Raw genomic sequence first — 18,144 nt, 5'->3', positions numbered from 1 at the left:
TGAAGATACTTGTGATGGCGTTTTAGGGCTCGCCCAAGATAATCCAGGATGGTCTCTCTATCTCAAGATCTTTGACTCGATGACCTCTGCAAAGACCCTTTTTCTAAAAAAGGTCACATTCACAATCACCAAGGACCTGATGTCGATCTCTTTGGGTGGAGGACTGTTTTTCAGCCTACCGTGGGGGGGTCATTCTCTACTAGTTCCCTATGCTCCTACAGCTGGTAGGTCATTAACCCGTCAGTCTTTCTCCTTCTCTGCGTACTTCCTGTCACCACTGCAGTACCATCCCCGAGAAGTCAGAGGAGTGAGAGAAGCTGCGTTCACAGAAGCAGTCTTCTGAGCATCCTTCAGAGCAAGGGCGGTTTTTCGTGTGTGATTGTTGTGTGGAAGAGACAGAAGCAGGACACCAAACCGCGTGTCTGGAATGATTTTATCTGTAGTGCTGTTGTGTCCAAGTCCCTGTTAGCTCTTCTATACATAATATCATCTCATCTGCAAGTGGAGATCCTTTACTTCTTCCTTTTCCAATCTGGATGCCTTTTATTCCTTCTTCTTCTTGCCTAATTTCCTGGCAAGAACCTCTAGTACAATGTTGAATAGAAGCAATGAAAGCAGTCATCCTTGTCTTGTTCCTAATCTTAGGGGGAAAGCTTTCAGTTTTTCACCATTGGGTATATTAGCTGTGGGTTTTTCATACGTGCCCTTGTCAGGCTAAGGAAATTCCTTTCTATTGTTAGTTTTTTGAGTGGTTTTATCATGAAAGGGTATTAGATGTCCAAAGGCCTTTTCTGTATCAGTTGAGATGATCGTTTGTTTCTTTTTTCCTTCATTCTATTAATGTGGTGTAGTCCACGGACTGATTTTTGTATATTGACCACTGTAGTGGGTTGAATAGTGTCTCCCAGAAATTCATGTTTATCTGGAAGCTCAGAATATGATCTTATTCAGAAATAGGGTCTTTGCAGATGTATTAGTGAAGAGGAGGTCATACTGGAGTAGGGTGGGCCCTTAATCCAGTGACTGGTGTCCTTAGAAGAAGGCCATGTAGAGACATAGCCCGAGGGAAGATGGCACATGGCAGTGGGGCAAGATGGGGTGCCGAGCATCACTGACGCTTGCCAGCTGCCACCGGAAGCCAGGAGCGGGGCATGTGGCAGATCCTTCCTCTGAGCCCCCAGAAGGAGCCAAGCCTGCCAGACACATTGGTCTTGGACTCGTAGCCACCAGAACTGTGAGGGGATAAGTCTATTGTTTTAAGCCCCCTAGCTTGTGGTACTTTGTTACTGCAGCCCTAGGAAACTCCTGCAACCCCCTTACATTCCTGGAATAAATCCCGCTTGGTCCTGGTCTATAATCTCCTTAATATACTGCTAGATTTAGTTTGCTAGTAATTGTAGAGGCTCCCTTCAATCCAGTCTCCACATCATGGCCAGAGTGACCTTCTAAGCGTCTAGCTCTGCGCACACCATCAGTGCCTTGAGGCAGTGACATCTAGTTCCTGAACAGGGCCTCTGCAGCCCTCCACCCCCAGGCCCTTCCTTCCTGTCTCCACAGCTCCCAGGTCTATGTCCCAGCATGGGATGCTTCTTTCCGTTCCTGTAGCACGTCCCGGTGCCATCTCTGAGCCTTTGCCCCCAGAGCTCAGCACTCCCCCATCCTTGAGATGACGTGTCTGTGTCATTTCCTCAGGGGAGTCTTTCCAGATGAGTGGAGGTCTCCCTGTGCAGTGGTGCCCTGCACACAGTGCGGTTCCTCATTCACGGCACGTCTAGCCACCGGGCCCTCCGTGCCAAGTGGCAGGGACTACTGTGAGGGTCCCCGGAACCCAGCTATTACATAATAGCTGCTCCGTGACTGGAATGAGGGGCTGGCTGGTGGGTCGGGTTCCTCTCTCCAGGGATGGTTGCCATGTAGGGGACCTGATGGCAAGTGGCATTGTATGTGAACTCAAAAGTCCAGACTCCATTATGGAGCCAGTGTGACGGCACCAAAGGGTTTTCAGTTGGATTGTTTCTTGAGAAAGTGAACATGGAGGGAAGGAATTTAGTTTTAACGGTTGCATTTGAGGAGGCTGAGTGGGGCAGATAAGGCTCCGGAGCTCAGAGAAAGGTCAGGTTGGAGGTTGAGATTGGGGCCCGGTGGCATGCTGGGTGGTGGTTGTAGGCTGGGGGTGGGCAGGGGCAAGGCCACCAAAGGAGTCCAAGTCACATAAGCCATCTGTGGGAGGCAGGAGAGGGACCCACGGAAGGAAGGGGCGCTCCAAGTAGTGGGAGCAGACCCCGAAGAGGGAGGGAGGGGTCCTCGATGTCAGGAGAGGAGGAGCGCCCAGCAGCGAACTGGGTGGAAGAGGTGTCTTAGCTCGGGCCGCTCCAACAAAATATCAGAGGCCATGGCCTGTGAACATCAGACATTTGTTTCTCACAGCTCTGGATGCTGGGAAGTCCAAGGTCAGGGTAACAGCAGATCCTGTGTCCGGTGACAGCCCACTGCCTGGCTTGTAGATAGCCACCTTCTTACCGTGGCTTCGCACTGCCCAGCGTAGACAGGGCCTGCTGTCTTCTGTCTCTTCTTACAATGGCACTAATGCCATCATGGGGCCTCCACCCCCCTGAACTAATCCCCTCCCAAAGGCCGCATCTTCTGACATCATCTTTTTGAGGATTAGGGCTTCAACACTTAATTTTGTGGGCACGAAAATACGCAGTCCACTACAGGAGAGGTGTGTGGACTTTGGGGTCTGAGGCCGTGGGGATCCTGTCCTGCCACTTTGTACCTCTGGCCCTTGGGAGTTGCCCGCCCACTAGGAGGCTTCCATTCTCTCACCTGAGAACCCCCCCTGCTGCCAAGGACTGGCAGCCTCATGGGCGGATGGCCTGGCAGGCCTTCACCAAGCGCAGAGCTGCTGGTGTGAAATCAGGGAAACCTGAGTCCATCCTTCAGCTGGCTGCTCCCTGGCGGTGTTCAGGTTTCTTTTTCCCATGAGGGTTGGGGATGGCCCTGCTGCCACTGTTGTCAGCTTATCCTTGGGGCCTTGGGGGCTAGTGGGTAATAATGTCCCCACAACTCTGGCTTCTCTCCAGAGCCCTGCTTTGCCCCCATACAGAGAGGTCTGGCCAGCCAAGTCCTGTCTTCCAGAATGCTCTGGATCCCCCCCCCCACCCGTTCCTTCTGGGGTACAGGTGGGGCCTCTTCTCACCCTCCTTCCCCTTCTGGCTCAAGATCTCCAGGTGCCTGTTCTCTGCATCTCTTTTCTTCCATAACCTCATTTCCTGATTGTCATTTGTCTTACTTGAATCTTTAGTGATCAGTTTCTGGGCAACAAATTGCCTTTAAGCACCTTCTCCTGGTGCTTCTCCTTAGCACGTGCTTCCTCCGTGCTGAAGTCCTGGATGAGCTCGAGCCCAGCGCACCACCTCACAGAGCAGCTTCCCCGGGCCTCTGGGCTCCAGCAGGCTGGGGCTGGGCCCGGTTCCTCTGCCCGGTGCAGGGCTACAGACGTGGGACGTGCTCGGTGAGGTAATCCTGCCTTAGTGCTTGAGGATCTTGGTGGGGGGAGGCACTAAGCCTTGCGTGGGTTAGCATTAATTAAGATAACTGATTTTACTTAATTTAATTAGCATTTAATCTGCACAGCGGCCCTTTGAAAGTCTTACAGGTGGGAAGGTTGGCGTGTAGAGAGAAGGTGAGGGCCCCGTAACTATTTGGGTGGCAGAACTAGGATTACAAATCCATTTTCCCTGCCACCAAAGCCTGTGCCTTTCACCCCTCCGCTATGCTGTTACTACCTTCATGGGCAGTATCGGCACTGGATGCTTCGGTGTTTTTATGAAAATGTAACCCTGCCGTGGAGGCAGGGCTGTGCTCTGGAGTGCTTTGTAGTGGGCGTTGCAAAATGTTTCACTGAAGTTAAAGCATCTCCTAGAATTCTGTGGAATAACCTGAGGTATAGCTGGTATCCAAATACACGAAATTCTTCTGTTTTCCTGTCACATTTGCCACTTGCAAACATCCTCTCCTGCTTAGCCTCTGCTCCTACGTCCAGGTGACTGGGCTTTTAGCCGCATGCAGCTCGGTCTTCCCTGGAACTACTTCCCTTCTGAGTTCTTAGATGTAGCCTGTGTTCTTGGCCTCTCGTGCCAGGTTGCTCCACAGCCTGTCCTCTGTGCATGGGGGCCCAGGCCCAGTGCCCTCCCACCCCAGCTCCCTCTTGGCCCTGTGCATATTCCTGTGTTCCTGCCTGGCCTAGCCTCCCTAGACTGTCCTGCCTAATGTCCTCCAGCCAACACCTTGGCTCAGTAGCCATTTGGCACCCCCACCTGGCCCAGTTCATTCTCCTGTCTCTTTTTCTCCTGCCAGTGACCCACGCTGCTGAATGTTCCATGAGAACACGGAATTCTCCAGCCTCAGCTGGGCCCTCAGTGATGCTTGGAAGGCCCTCCTCCCCACCCCAGTCTCCCCAGAGGCCACCTCAGCCCCTTTTTGACTTTTTTCTGATGTGTGACCCTGCCTTACCCCCTTCATCCTCAGCAGCCGACCTTGCCTTTCTGCACAGAGGACAGAGCAGCCTTCCTGCCACCATACCTGGAAGCCTCCTGTTACGGTGGCCAAGTGGCCTCTCTGTCCTCTTCCAACTCTGCCGTGAAGTCTTTTCCACCTACACGAATAAGCTCCCCCTCCAGCCACTGTCACCGTCCCCTTCCAGCTGGCACTGTTGTTCTCCTGCCCTTTACAGACGGGCTTCTGGGAGCAGTTCTCACCCTGCTGCGCCGTGGTGCGCTCCACCACTCACTCCCATCCCCGTCTCTGCCCAGACCGTTCGTGGAGTATGGTCACCACGTACTTTCTTGTCACAAAATCCAATGTGTACTTTTCAGTTCTTCTTTTCCTTGACTTCTCAAGTTTTTGGTAGTCCAGTACTTTTTCCTTTTCAAAATCTTCTTTTCCTTTTTTTCTTTTTCCTCTAGTCTCTGGCAGCTCTTCTTAGTCTCTTTGGCTTTATGTGCCTTAAACGTTGTTGACGTTTTTCAGGCTTCCAGCCTCTGCTTCTCTCCTGGCTTACCTGCTGACCTTGAGCATGGTCTGCCAGACCTCTGTCCTCCGATACCCTCCGTATGCCGGTTACTTCGTATTGGTAGCCACAGCTCAGAACTGTCTTCTGAGCTCCAGACCCGCTGCCTGCGGACCTTTCCCATTACATTTCTCATGACACTGAAAGCTGAATACTTCTGTAATGTCTATCTCAGGAAAGGATACCACCAACTCTTGGGGTGCCCGGCCTGGAATCCTGTGTCACTGTCTCCTCATGTGCTACCTACTTCCATCGCCCCAGTCAGCCACCACGTCTTGCCTGTTAAATATCTCCAGTCCGCTGCGTCTCTCTGCCCTGCTGCCTTCCACCACGATTCCCTCAGCCAGATGAGTGCCCATCTCTGAGCTGGTCTCCCTGCGGGAGGTCCCACCCTCCTCCAGGCCCTTCTACCCAGCGCAGCCAGTGGTGATGCCACAGTGCAAGTCTCATGGCCCCCTCCCCACACTTGTCTGCAGTCTGGCCCCCCTCCCTGTGCCTGCGCCATCCAGACCCGGGCCACCCTCTGGCCGCCTCTCCCACTGCTCTCACCACCGCTGTGGCATGCTCTTGGCTGAACCTGCCTGCCTCTGAGGGAGCCACGTCTTCACCCATCTCTGGGCATCTGCACACCACGCCCCCTCTGCCCTGTGTTCTTGACCTTCCTCCCCAAGGCAAAGCTTCCCTGACTTGTGTTCTCTTCTCAGTGCGGACGTCTCTTCTGTGCCCCAGCAGCCTCCCGGACCTGGCCACGTGCCCCCAGCACACCCCATGCTCTCCTGCAGCAAAGGACTTGCCCCCCCACACTGCACACGTCCCTCTCCTCACCCACCTACCCCATCAGATTGTGAATGCCTTGAGGACCAAGGTCTCCACTTGTCACCCCAGTATTTAGTTTGGGTCTGAGCATTAACATCCACATGCTAAGTGGTTGGAGGCGAAATGAAGGGTGTGATCTTGGGGTTCACAGATGCATTTATTATGTCTTTGGAGATAAAATCCATATAACATTAATCTGGCTATTTTAACTGTCCTAAAGTTTACAATTCGATGATTGTAAACTTCTGGTATATTCACAGTGTTGTGCAACAATCCCCTCTAACTCCAGAATGCTTTCATAGCAGCTGCTGCCCATTCTCCCCCCATCCCCCCCAGCTCCTATCAACCACTAATTTACTTTCTGTCTGTATAGATTTCCTTGTTCCAGACCTTTCGTATAAATGGATCCTACAACATGTAGTCTCTGGGGCCTTTGACTCAGTGTGATGTTTTAAGGTTCATTCCCGTCGCAGCATGTACCAACACTCCCTTCCTTTGTCTGACTGCATGTTGATCCAGTCATCTACTGATGGGCAAGTGGGTTGCTTCCACTTTTTGGCTATGGTGAATAGTGCTGCCGTAATTGTTCATGGACAAGTTTTTGTTCGAGTACCTGTCTTCGATTTAGTGGGCGTGGAATGGCTGGTCACGTGGTAGTTCTGGGTTAACTCTTAGGAGCCCCCAAACTGTTTCCCATAGAGACTGCACAGTTTGAATTCCCACCAGCAGCATACCCGGGTTTCAGTTTGTCTATATTCTCATCATGACTGGGTTCTGAATGTTGACCTTCACAAAATATAAGCTAATTATAGACCAGATTTTGTTATGAGATTACCAAAGGGTGAGCCATATCCCCCATTTTTGTTTCATTTGCATTTTATTTTACTTAAATTGCTTAAACCTCCTTTTTGGGATTTACAGATAGTTTTATTATACAGGAATTTTTGCAGTAGTACAACTTTTTCTGTTCAGACAGATGGCACTAACAGAACGTTTAAAAGTCTAACTCGCCTTGAGTAAGATCCAGTTGTTAATGGGTTAAAAACTGATGATGGGTGCAGGACAGTTGTTACGGGTTGAATTGCGTCTCCATAAAAAAATATGCCAAAGATCTAACTCCCAGTATCTGTGAACGTGGCCTCATTTTGAAATGAGGTCTTTATAAATGGAATCAAGTTCACATGAGGTCCTGTTGAATTAGGGTGGCCTGTAATCCAGTCTGACTGGGGTCCTTAGAAGAGAGGAGACAGACACGAGGCGAAGGCCGTGTGATGATGAGGCAGAGATTTAAGTGACGTGTCTGTAAACCAGGACCACCTGGGGCTACCAGAAGCTGGAAGAAGCAAAGAAGAATCCTCCCCAAGGGGCTTCTAAGGGAGCACGAGCCTGCCGGTCCCTTGATTTTGGCTCCAGAACTGTGAGAGGGTGTTTCTGTTGTTTCAGCCGCTCAGCTGGTGCTGCTCTGTGCCAGCAGCCGGGGCGGGTGCCACGAGGGTTAGGAGGTTGATTATGCACAGACGGGCCTGTTGCTTCCTTCGTGGTCTCTTTCCGATAACACTAGAAACAATCGAAGTGTGAACTCAGATGCAGTATGGCTTTTGTTTCTCACAGGCCAAGGGTGGAGGGTACGAAAGTGAAAGTGCTTACCCCAACGCGGAGCTCGTGTTCTTGGAGATCCACAACATCCATGTGATGCGAGAGTCCCTGCGCAAATTGAAAGAGATTGTGTACCCTTCGATCGACGAGGCACGGTGGCTCTCCAACGTGGATGGGACGCACTGGCTGGAGTATATAAGGGTAAAGAGGGCTGCTTCTCGACATGCTTTCTGGTTAAGATTTCTCTGTGTACCTGCCATGAATCTGTGTATCCACATGGTTTCCCAACACTGTAAAGAAGCACATCTTTGCAGTGTTCTAGGCTCTCATAGTTTCCACAGGCAGCATTCAGACTGTGGTCTTGTTGACGGATACTGCTTTCCTCAGATCAGGTTTGGAACGTACTTTGTGGCTGTGTAATAAATGACTGTATTTACTGTCATCGTTTTTCTTGTGTAAGGTGTTGCCCACCCCCAGCGCTAATGTTTCCAAGTGATCCTCACTTGATTGCATTGTTAGGTTCATTGACCGGAACTTTAACATTCTCCATAGAACTATTTTTGCTGTCCTAGAAATTAAATGTAGCCTGCTCTAATGTACCTTTTTTTCTGAAGATGCTTCTTGCTGGGGCAGTGAGGATTGCTGATAAGATAGAATCTGGGAAGACTTCGGTCGTGGTGCACTGCAGCGATGGTTGGGACCGAACAGCCCAGCTGACGTCTCTGGCTATGCTGATGTTGGACAGTTACTACCGCACCATTAAAGGGTTCGAGGCTCTCATAGAAAAGGAGTGGATAAGCTTTGGACATAGGTTTGCACTGGTAAGCCGAGACTGTGAGCTACATTCTTGACTGTTTTGTTCTATCTTATGCCTGTGTGTATCTCTCTCTCTCTCTCTCTCTCTCTCTCACACACACACACACACACACACACACACACACACGGGCTTTCTGCTCTGTATCAGACCTGAGTCACCATAATAGAATACCATGGACCTCAGCATGGTATGTTTTGGTAGGGCACTCTGTTTTTTTAAAAAAATTTTTAGTGTAGGTATGTCATTTTTTTAATAAATGAGGTAAAGTTCATGTAACAGAATTAGCAATTTTAAGGCATGCAGTTCAGTGACATTTAGGAGATTCACAATGTTGTGCAAGCACCAGTTCTTTCTAGTTCCAGAACGTTTCTTCACTCCCAAAATGAAACTGTGAACCCATTAAGTAGTCCCTCCTCATCTCCCCCTCCTCCAGCCCCTGACAATCATTAACCTGCTTTCTGTCTTTCTCATGTGCCTGTTCTAGGTGCCTCCTGTAAGTGGAATCATATATTTGTCTTTCTGTCACTGGCTTATTTCACTAAATGCGCTGTTTTTAAGGTTTATCCATATCATAGCATATATAAAAACTTAATTCCTTTTTATACCTGAACTGTATTCTCTTTGTTTATCCATTTCTGTTGATGGCCACTTGGATTATTCCGACCCGTTGGTTCTTATGAATAATGCTGCTATGAACATTGGCATATAAGTTTTTGCCATGCAAAGTACAACAAACTGAGAAGCTTAGACAATAGAAGTGTATTGTCTCCCAGTTCTGGAGGCTGGACGTCCAAGATTCAGGTGCTGGTAGGGTTGGTCTCTCCTGAACCCTGTCTTCTCAGCTTGTGCGTGGCCGCCTTTCCACCATGTGCTCACGTGGCCCTTCCTCTGTGTGCACCTCGCTGGTGCCTCTCTCTGTGTCCAAATTCCCTCTCCTTAAAAGAACACCAGTCAGACTGGATTAGGGCCCAGCTTCCCATCCTCCTTTTAATCACCTCTTTATAGACCCTGTCTCCAAATACAGTCTCATTCTGAGGCCCTGGGGGTTAGGGCTCCAGCATAGGGACTGGGGCAGGACACTGCTGCTTTCACACCTAGGACATACCTAGGAGTGGGAGCACTGGGTCATCTGGTAGCTATTCTTGAGCTGTCATTTGTATTTTAGTCTAAATGGCTGTTTGTTCCTGGTCTTTCCTGGTCATAGAGACATTGGGGATTCGTCTTAACTGTGCATGGCACTGGAATACACCTGAAGCCTCATTCAGACCCACTCATAGAAGCGGGGATGGGCAGTGGGGGGGGGGTGCTTCGGTGGCTCCTGCCATGGGGTTACCAAGTACATTGGCTGTGAGGAGAAGGAAAGACAGCTCCACAGCCAGTGAGCCACATGCCCTTTGGGGGCCGTTGTTGGAGCCTCACCTGCACTGTGCCCCTTCCCTCTCTGTGCCTCGGTCCCCTTCTCTGAGGTGGCGTGTTGTGCAGCAGAGGTGAGTGTGTGCATGTCAGATGCTTAGGACCGGGCCCTGAGCAAAGGCTAGGCTCAGTGGGGAGAGGGGGAGAGAGTGAAGTTTTCCCCAGTGTTTGTATCTGGTCACCTCTGAAGGCTCCCAGGCCATACCCTTCCACATCTCCCCACACTGTGTGTCCTGGGACAGAGGAAGCAGGCAGGGGCCCTTAACTAGAAGTGCGGTGCTAAAGGTTATCTACTGAGATGCCAGCGGTGGCCATGCACAGCACGCATCGGGGCGTGCGCACACACTCCGCTCCCATCCCTACGTGCTGATGCCGGGGTTCGTTATGGTAATAAGATCGTAAGATTCATAATGGCTGCAGTTTACTGAGCACCACTGTGTATCCATATCCAGCACTGTTACGTGTATCATCTGGTTTAATCCTAGAATGACCCCAAAGCAGCTGCTGTAACTGGCACATGGGGGAAACTGAGACTTCAGGAGTGTGAGTTATCTGACCAAAGTCACCCAGCTATTGAGGGTGGAGCCAGCATCCAAGCCGCAGTTTCAAGCCTGTAGCCGCTTCCTCCCTATACTCTACCATCCCTTGAGTTTCTGTCAATGAGCCGTCTAAGCTCCTGCCTGAGGCCAACTCCTGTCCTTGCCCCCCTGTTCCACCATCCTGCCTCTGGCCTGCCTCCATCTCCCCTCTCGCCTAGATGGGTCCGTCTGGCATAGAAACATGCCATTATTTATCCCACCCTGGAAACCAACCCTCTTGACCCTACTTTCCCTCCAGCTGTCACTGCAGAGATCTGTCCACTTTATGGTAAAACTGTCCTGTACTCACTTCAGCCAGCCTTCCTCCTCCCAACACCCACCCTACCCCAAAACTGCGCATCACAGCCACCAATCACTGCCACTTTGCCAATCCCTTCTTTTATTTGGTCTGAGCACTCGATGCTGTTGGTTCTTCCCTATTTCTGGAAACCATTTCTTCCCTTGGCTTCTAGGTCTCCACAGCCTTTTGAATTTCCTCCTATCTTCTGGTCCTCCCTCTCCCCTCAACCTCTTAGTGTTGGGGTGCCCCAGGGCTCAGTCCTCAGATGGCTCCTCTTCTCTCTGTATGCTTAATACCTTAGTGATCTCGACTGGTCCATGTCTTTAAATACACGTGTTTCAAATCTGTTGTCTCCTACTCGCTGCCACTGATGCCCCCTTCATTCTGGCCTGCCCATCTCCCTTGGGGCTGTGATGGCAGCCTCCTAACTAGTTTCTCTGTCACCTATCCCCCTCCAATCCATTGTCCTCGCTGCAGCCAGGTGGAGCGGTCCAAGAAGCAGATCAGCTGCCGTTCCCAGCACAAATTCCTCCAAGCCTACCCATGGCCTATGCGGTTGTGGGCAAACTCCTCAACTGAACATTTGAGGCCCTTGGTGATCTGGCATAGTCCACCTTTCCAGCCTTGTCTCACCTCCCTGCTGTTGCCTCACGCCCAGCTACTTATGGTGCTCTTGGTATCCCACCATGTTCCCACTGCTTCTGCTACAGTGTATCCCTGGCCAGCCAGGAAGCAGGCACTTCCCTCTGTCCTTCAAGGTTTTTCTCAAATGAGACTTCCTCCGTGACTGTGACTCATGTGACTTGCCTTCCCTGTTCCCTGCTCTGCCCCATCCTAGGTTGACCATTTGTTCTTTTGTGGCCCCACCGTACCCATTGAGACTAGGAACGCCTGGGCACATTTTAGTGCCCTTGTTATTTACAGGTCTTTCTCCCACGACTAGACCGCATGTGAATCATTTGTTTAGCACAGGTACTGTGTCTCATTTGTCTTGGTACCTCAGGGGTGTAGCCAAGAGCGTGGCCTCTATGGGACACCATGACGTGTCCTGAAATTCCAGGGGCCCGGCAAGATGCCTTGCATACACCAGAGGAATTCAGTGAACGGCTGTTGAAAGAATGAATCTTACCTCGTGAGCAGCCCTACAAAACCGCTCCCCAGGTGCCTTAAACACCGAAGAGCAGGTTCTACAGCTTATCTTGTGAAGGGGAGTGCAGGGGGAGGGCCGCTCATGCAGCTGCTGGGGAAGCAGTAGGCAGTTCCTCAAACAGTTAAAAATAGCACTACCCTGTGATCCAGCAATTCTGCTTTGGGGATACACCCAAAAGAAGTGAAAACAGAGACTCGGATATTTGCACACCCACGTTTATAAGCAGTGTGATTCACAGTAGCCCAAAGGTATAAGTAACCCCAGTGTCCATTGACAGATGAATGGATACATAGAATGTGGTCTGTCCATACAATGGAAGTATTATTCAGCTTTAAAAAGGAAGGAATTTCTGACACATTCGACAGCCTAGATGAATCTGGAGGACATTCTGCTGAGTGAAAGAAGCCAGTAACAAAAGGACAGATACTGTAGGAGTCCACTTGTAAGAGGACGGAAAGTACATTGGTGGGTGTGGGGGGAGGGGGAGTTAATGGGGAAGAGTTTGGAGAGATGGACGGTGGGGATGGCTGCACAGCAGTGTGAATGTGCTTACCAGCCCTGAGCCGGGTGCTTAAAATGGTTAGGGTGGCCCTTGTGATGTTCTGCATGCTTCACCACAACAGAAAACCAATAAAGAAGACCAACTGCTGGAACTGCGAGGCGTGGATTTCCTTGTTTTTATGTCTCTCCTGCTGGCAGTTTCACAGACCCAGTATTTCTGTGTGGTAGTTCCATTGTATCTTCATAATGTTTCTTTCTTTCTCATCCTTTTGCTTAGTCATCAGAGTATTTGAGCCTTCTCTTAGAATGCGCACTCTCAAACTATTTTTTAACTTGACATTTTCAATGTTTTGTCCTGTTTGTGTTTGAAATCCTTTTAACTTTTACCAGGACTCTATGAGTATGTTCTAAAACACTGAAAGGTGTGAAATACACAATTGGATGTCAAGTATGTCTCAGAACTGCAAAGAACACAATACTGGGCTGCCTTGAGCAAGGACTCCCCATTACCATTTCAAGTGTGAGATTTTGGGGGTTCTCTGAGTCCTATACAAATGGTTAAAACATGTAGATTATTATTTGATTCTCAAACTTCCTGACATTTCTGAAAAATGGGAAAACCTGTTTTTCCACATTTGGAGGAAATGGCCATCATAATGTGCTTTCTGAGCGGCTAATTGGTGGTCCCACATTGACACTGTGCACTTGGTACGGTGGCCCGGCTTGACCCCATCATTGGGACTGAAAAGTTTACTGGCCACTTGCTTATAACTTCTTAATCTCAACTATATTAAAGTGAAATTATAAAACAGTCAACACATAAAAATACAGTACACTGAAATTTTGTTTCCTAAGAGCAACGGAAGTCAGTTCAATTCAGTGAACGTTTTTGAGTGCTTTTTCTGTGCCGAGAATTCTGTTAGGTCTTGGGACATACAAATGACACCTGATGCTTGCCACTAGGCAATTTTAAGTGACTTTTGAGAGCACTGTGGCATGCAGTCACATGCTTAACCTCTCGTGTGTTTTCAGAGAGTGGGCCATGGCAATGACAACCATGCAGATGCTGATCGATCTCCTATATTTCTTCAGTTTATTGATTGTGTTTGGCAAATGACAAGACAGGTGAGAAATTTCAAGTATATTTCTGACCTTAAAGTTGAAGATTAGATAAACCTTCACGTTCGTTCAAAATGAAGACATGTGTATGTGTGTAAAAATAGGACCCCCTTCTGTTATTTAACTCGGTTTGATTCTAATTCACTTAGAAGTATGAGCAGAAAATTAGAGACTATCGATTTCTCACCAAAAGTTCCTATTCTGGTGCAAATGCTTTTGTCAGTCATCGTGTCCACCGGCTATGCTGACCAAAGCCCTACTCCTGTCATTCTGCTGCTCTTGCTCCCTTTCCTTCCGGGTAGGGAGGCACGGCCCCCTGCTGAGTGGGCCAGATGTTAGAAATGGGGATATGGTGGAATGGCCAGCAAGGGGAGGGGTATGTCAGACCCAGGAACCCAGGAATCTGCACACCTGCCCCGGGCCCCCACACCCCTGAGGCAGAGTCGCTGAGGGCAGGGAGTGTCCAGGAAGTGGAGGCAGATAGGAAGTTGCTGGTGCTTAGTTTCCAAACCCCAGTGCACAGAGCCCCAGTAAGCAAGGTGGCCATGCAGGGATCCCCCTTCCCTAAGCGGGTTGGGCCCTGACAGCTTCCATTCAAAGCAGGCCCTGAGGCCTGTGCTGTTTATTCTCTGGTCTCTAACATCTGAGCCCAAGTGTGGGATCTTACCCTCAGGATAGAAGATCGAGCCAGAGTGCCGGAGAGAATGATAGAGACAGAGTGGCATACAGAGAGGGGGCGTAGAGAGAGTGAGACAGAGACACAGACACACAGAGAGACAGACACAAAGAGATCAAGAGGGAGAGAGTAGAAGACCGGTCGTCTCCCCAGTTCCTGCACAGAGAGAGAGTCAGAGGATAGAGAACCATGGCCTGTGTGCTCTCCTTCCTATTGGCCTGGAGGTCTGGCCTTGGCTGCCTTAGTCACGGAAGAGGACCAGCTGGAAAGACTGCTGGTGACCTCTAGTGACTCCACCAGCGGCCATGGTGCTCATGACAGTCTCCTGACCACATTATTACCATCACCCTAGGACCTTTTCAGAGTACCTCTGCTTCCCAAGCCAGGAAAGTGTGATGTACCACTGTCTGTGGAACCCCCCACTGTGCAGCATTGTTACCAGTGGGTTGGGGGGCAGGAGAGGGGTTGAGCACCACTACGGTGCTCTTGCTGCCCTGTTCCACCTCAGCCCAGAGCCCTTCCAGCAGCAATTCCTCAGGAGCCATCTGGGGGACCCCAGCCTCACTGTCGACCTGGGTGCACACTGTCAGCATCTGGAAACTTTTAAAGATGCATGTGCTTGGGTCCCTGGCCTTGCGGACCCTTCCTCCTGTGGACCGAGGGAGAATCCCAGATGTGTATAGTTCTGGAACATTCCCCATGTGGATTCTGAGGTGCCAGTGAGGCAGAAGACCAGCATCTAGACAACGGGCTCCATCCTACTGCAGTCCTGGGACCAGTAACCTCAGCTTCCTGGGGACTTAGAGATGCAAATTCTCAGGCCCGTCCAGACCTGCTGACACTGGAGGGAAGGTGGCACTGGACGTGGGGTTATTATTAAGATGCAGAGTCTGATTTGTGAGTCTGCATGTCTCGCGGATCTCAGTCGCAAGGATCTAGAGAGAGCAGGCATACTTTCAGAAATAAGAAAAAAGGGGGGGTGAGTTCTGATCAGCTAGAAGAGACCTCCCAGAGTCCTCAGCCCCACGTATAGAACTTATTCTTACTTTTAGGCCCGGCTTCCCCAAACTGATGGGGCTCTCATGTTATCCGAGGGCCAGGTCACAGCTGATTCAGAGCAGCCAGCTGGGAGGCTGGTGGGGGGGTGGGCAGTCTCAGAGGTAGGCACCGCTGGGTGAGCGACAGGTGGCAGTCACACTCAGCACGGAGGCTGGCCAGGGGTCTCACTGTTACTTAGCGCCATGAACTTCTTGCTGTTTGTATTAATTGAGCCAATAACAAAATTAAATGATGGTTACGTTCAGGTTAAAACAAAAAAGTATAAAATGCTTTTTAGAAAAATTGCGTAACAGGGTTGAACACACACAAAAAAATGATGCTTCTGAGGGGATAAGCACTACTTTTGTGGATGTGAAATGGCTTCTTCCTCCCAAATGCATGTGCGCGTGTGCGTGTAATGTCCTCAAACTGCCTTCTGTTCTTCATACCATTTAGTGCCTATTTTCATGTCTAATCTAGATCATTTTTGTGCTGTTTATTGGATTTTAAGAAAGAAAGCAAGGGGTCTAGATTAGATTTCAGATGCCTCTCAGCTCTAAGATCCTGCCATGAAACATGTATAATTAATGTCTCTTAAAACAACATGGTTAATGCAATAGAAGCAGAAATATCACTGCTCTATCAGTTAAGTTACAAGTGGATGAGACATGTAGCTTGTTAGGAAAGGTGCATTAATATAATAAGATTAATTTATTTGGAGGTTGCCTACTGCTAAATCAAGTAAGCTAAATCCACGTTAAATTGTTCGAAATCTCCGGATAAAGTGAACTAGCTTGTGTGCACAAATTGATATAAAAGGATCTAAGGGAAAAGTAATTGAGGGTCTCTTCAGAAAAGAGTCTCAAACATTCTACAATAACCATAGTTTAATAGACTCTCTGCTCTTTTGAATAGGTTTAACAGTGGTTCATATTTTTGTTCCTCAAGAGGCACAGAATTTCATTGTGGATTTCTAGAGTTTTTGAACCCATACTTCTTAGGTATATGGTATAGTCTCCAGGAGAAGAGGCCAAAAGAAATTATGAATCATGAGACTTAATCTTCTATTTGTATTACTCTAGCTGTTGCTACTTCCTCTCATGAAACGTTTCCTGGGCTGAGCGTGAGGCCACAATGCCATTTGAATGTGGATAGTAATCCTGACGAGAGCATCGGGAGATGGTAGACTCGGCTCTTGTGTCCTGGTTCGGGGGATGCTGACAGGCGTACGCCAAGCCCCGCCCAGCCTAGACCTCCCGGCCCGGGCACCCACTTGGCCAGAATAAGGCTTATAATCAGGGATGCTAGAACGTGCCCAGCCAAGCTCCTAGGTCCAGGAGGCAGGCTCAGGGTTAGGAATAAAGACTCATTTGACTTCAAAAATGTGTCCATATAGGCTTTGCTTTCCTGTTAATGAATGTGTAATTTAAATGAAAATAAAGTCTAGATCTTCCATTTCTATTCTTGATTTAATAAAGCTTCAGTGTACATAAATGTTACATATTTGCTTAGCATCCATAAATTTCGTGGTGCCAATAATTTGTAAATAGAGTGTAACTAAACTTCATAGAAAAATGCTGGGAAACGTGGACATGATGTACTTGGCCTTTTAAAGGATAGCCACTTGGAATGTGAGGCCATTGGCGGTGTTGCAAGTTAAAGGCTCTGAGAGTGGATTCATCAGTGGCTATCTTCAGCACTTCAGCCAGATTTAGTTGATTTAGTTCATCTAAGAACAAGAATGCTGGTAAGAACAACCACCACCACTAGTTTCCAGAGGTTTCTGAAGAAGTGGAATTCTGAGGGAGCTCCTCAGAAGAGAGTTGTGTGTTTCTGTGGGAACAGTCCTTAAGATGGAGAGAGAGACACTTCTGAATCCCAGGTAGCTGAGCAGAAGTCCGTACGCTGGCTAATGTGAGGAACGTACACTGTCCGTACACTGGCTAATGTGAGTCCGTACACAGCCTGGTGAGGAAAAGAACAATTTCAGGTGGAGTTTGGACAGTCCTGGACTGACCATTATTTCTCATTGGGAAGCTTGTCCCTAGCCTGGGAAAGTAATACAGCCATCGGTGACCCTGGTTGTCTCTCTAGAGATGACAGGATTAGTCATGAGAGTGTGCAAACAGCACTCAGATCGGGGAACAGTTTAACACTTTGAAGTAAACTGACTTAAATAAAACTCTGCTGGGTAGTTCTGTTTGGTTTGCTTCTAATGGGCTTTGCCTCCTTCAGTACTTCCGTGTGTTACTGGCACATGGTAGGCGCCTCGTCCACACCTGCTGCCAGGAGCTTCGTTGTCATCATTAATCATTATTACTGTTTTCAGACCGTCTCCTCACGGCTACTAAATGCCAGCTACTGGCTAGAGCCTCCCGGCAATGGTCAAGTCTTTCTTGGAATTCTGCAAAAACCCATTGAGAATTACCTAAAACAATAATTGAAATGATTGTGTGATTTTCTTATCCTGTTAATGTGGTGAATTATAGTAATTATTATTTTTTTAAATGTTGATCTTCAAATGTCCTTGCATTCCTGAGCTAAACCCCACTGGGTCATGTTGTGTTACCCTTTGTATATAGTTTGTTTAGACATTGGTAAGGATTTGGGGATGTATATTCGTGGAGTTGTCTCTGTGGGAAGGTTTTTAATTATGAGTGATTTCTTTACTAGATAATAGGCTTTCCATTTTTTCTTGAATCCCTTTTGGTATATGCTGTGCCTGGGAACCCCACTCCCTTCTCTGTGACTCCAAACGTACCCCCAGGCAGAAAGCTGGGACACTAGTTGGACTTGCTTCGTCCGTTTCCCTTCTGGGCCGGGGGCCTGTCCCAGTCTCGTGCTGCCTGTTGCCAGAGTCTGAAAACAGCTGTTCCGTCTATTTTGTCCAGCTTTCTAGTTGCTTCTGGCAGAAGGGTGACTGTGTGCTGTGTTCTACCAGCATGACCAGAAGGGGAAGCATTGAGAAGTACAACAGTTCTCGTTACGCAGGTGCTTTCGCAGCCGGCTCTGTAAGCCTGGACTTGAAGCCACAGGAAGTGAAATTCTACATGTCTCAGTCTTTCTTT

General features: G+C 49.0%; 1 protein-coding gene across 7 annotated transcripts in view; it reads left to right on the top strand.

The window, feature by feature from the left end:
- Positions 1–18,144, top strand: part of MTMR1 (myotubularin related protein 1) — a 65,233-nt gene that overhangs the window by 36,150 nt on the left and 10,939 nt on the right. For all 7 annotated transcript variants that reach the window (XM_026487523.4, XM_044379864.3, XM_026487522.4 and 4 more), the window contains 3 exons: positions 7,499–7,684; positions 8,098–8,304; positions 13,276–13,368. In XM_026487523.4, the coding sequence (XP_026343308.1) occupies positions 7,499–7,684; positions 8,098–8,304; positions 13,276–13,368 (486 nt within the window). The remainder of the gene's footprint in view (positions 1–7,498; positions 7,685–8,097; positions 8,305–13,275; positions 13,369–18,144) is intronic.

The sequence above is a fragment of the Ursus arctos genome, chromosome X (genome assembly GCF_023065955.2).
Source record: "Ursus arctos isolate Adak ecotype North America chromosome X, UrsArc2.0, whole genome shotgun sequence".
Lineage (NCBI taxonomy): Eukaryota > Metazoa > Chordata > Mammalia > Carnivora > Ursidae > Ursus > Ursus arctos.
Note: the sequence above shows the minus strand (reverse complement) of the source record. Positions and strands in the feature narration are given on the sequence as shown.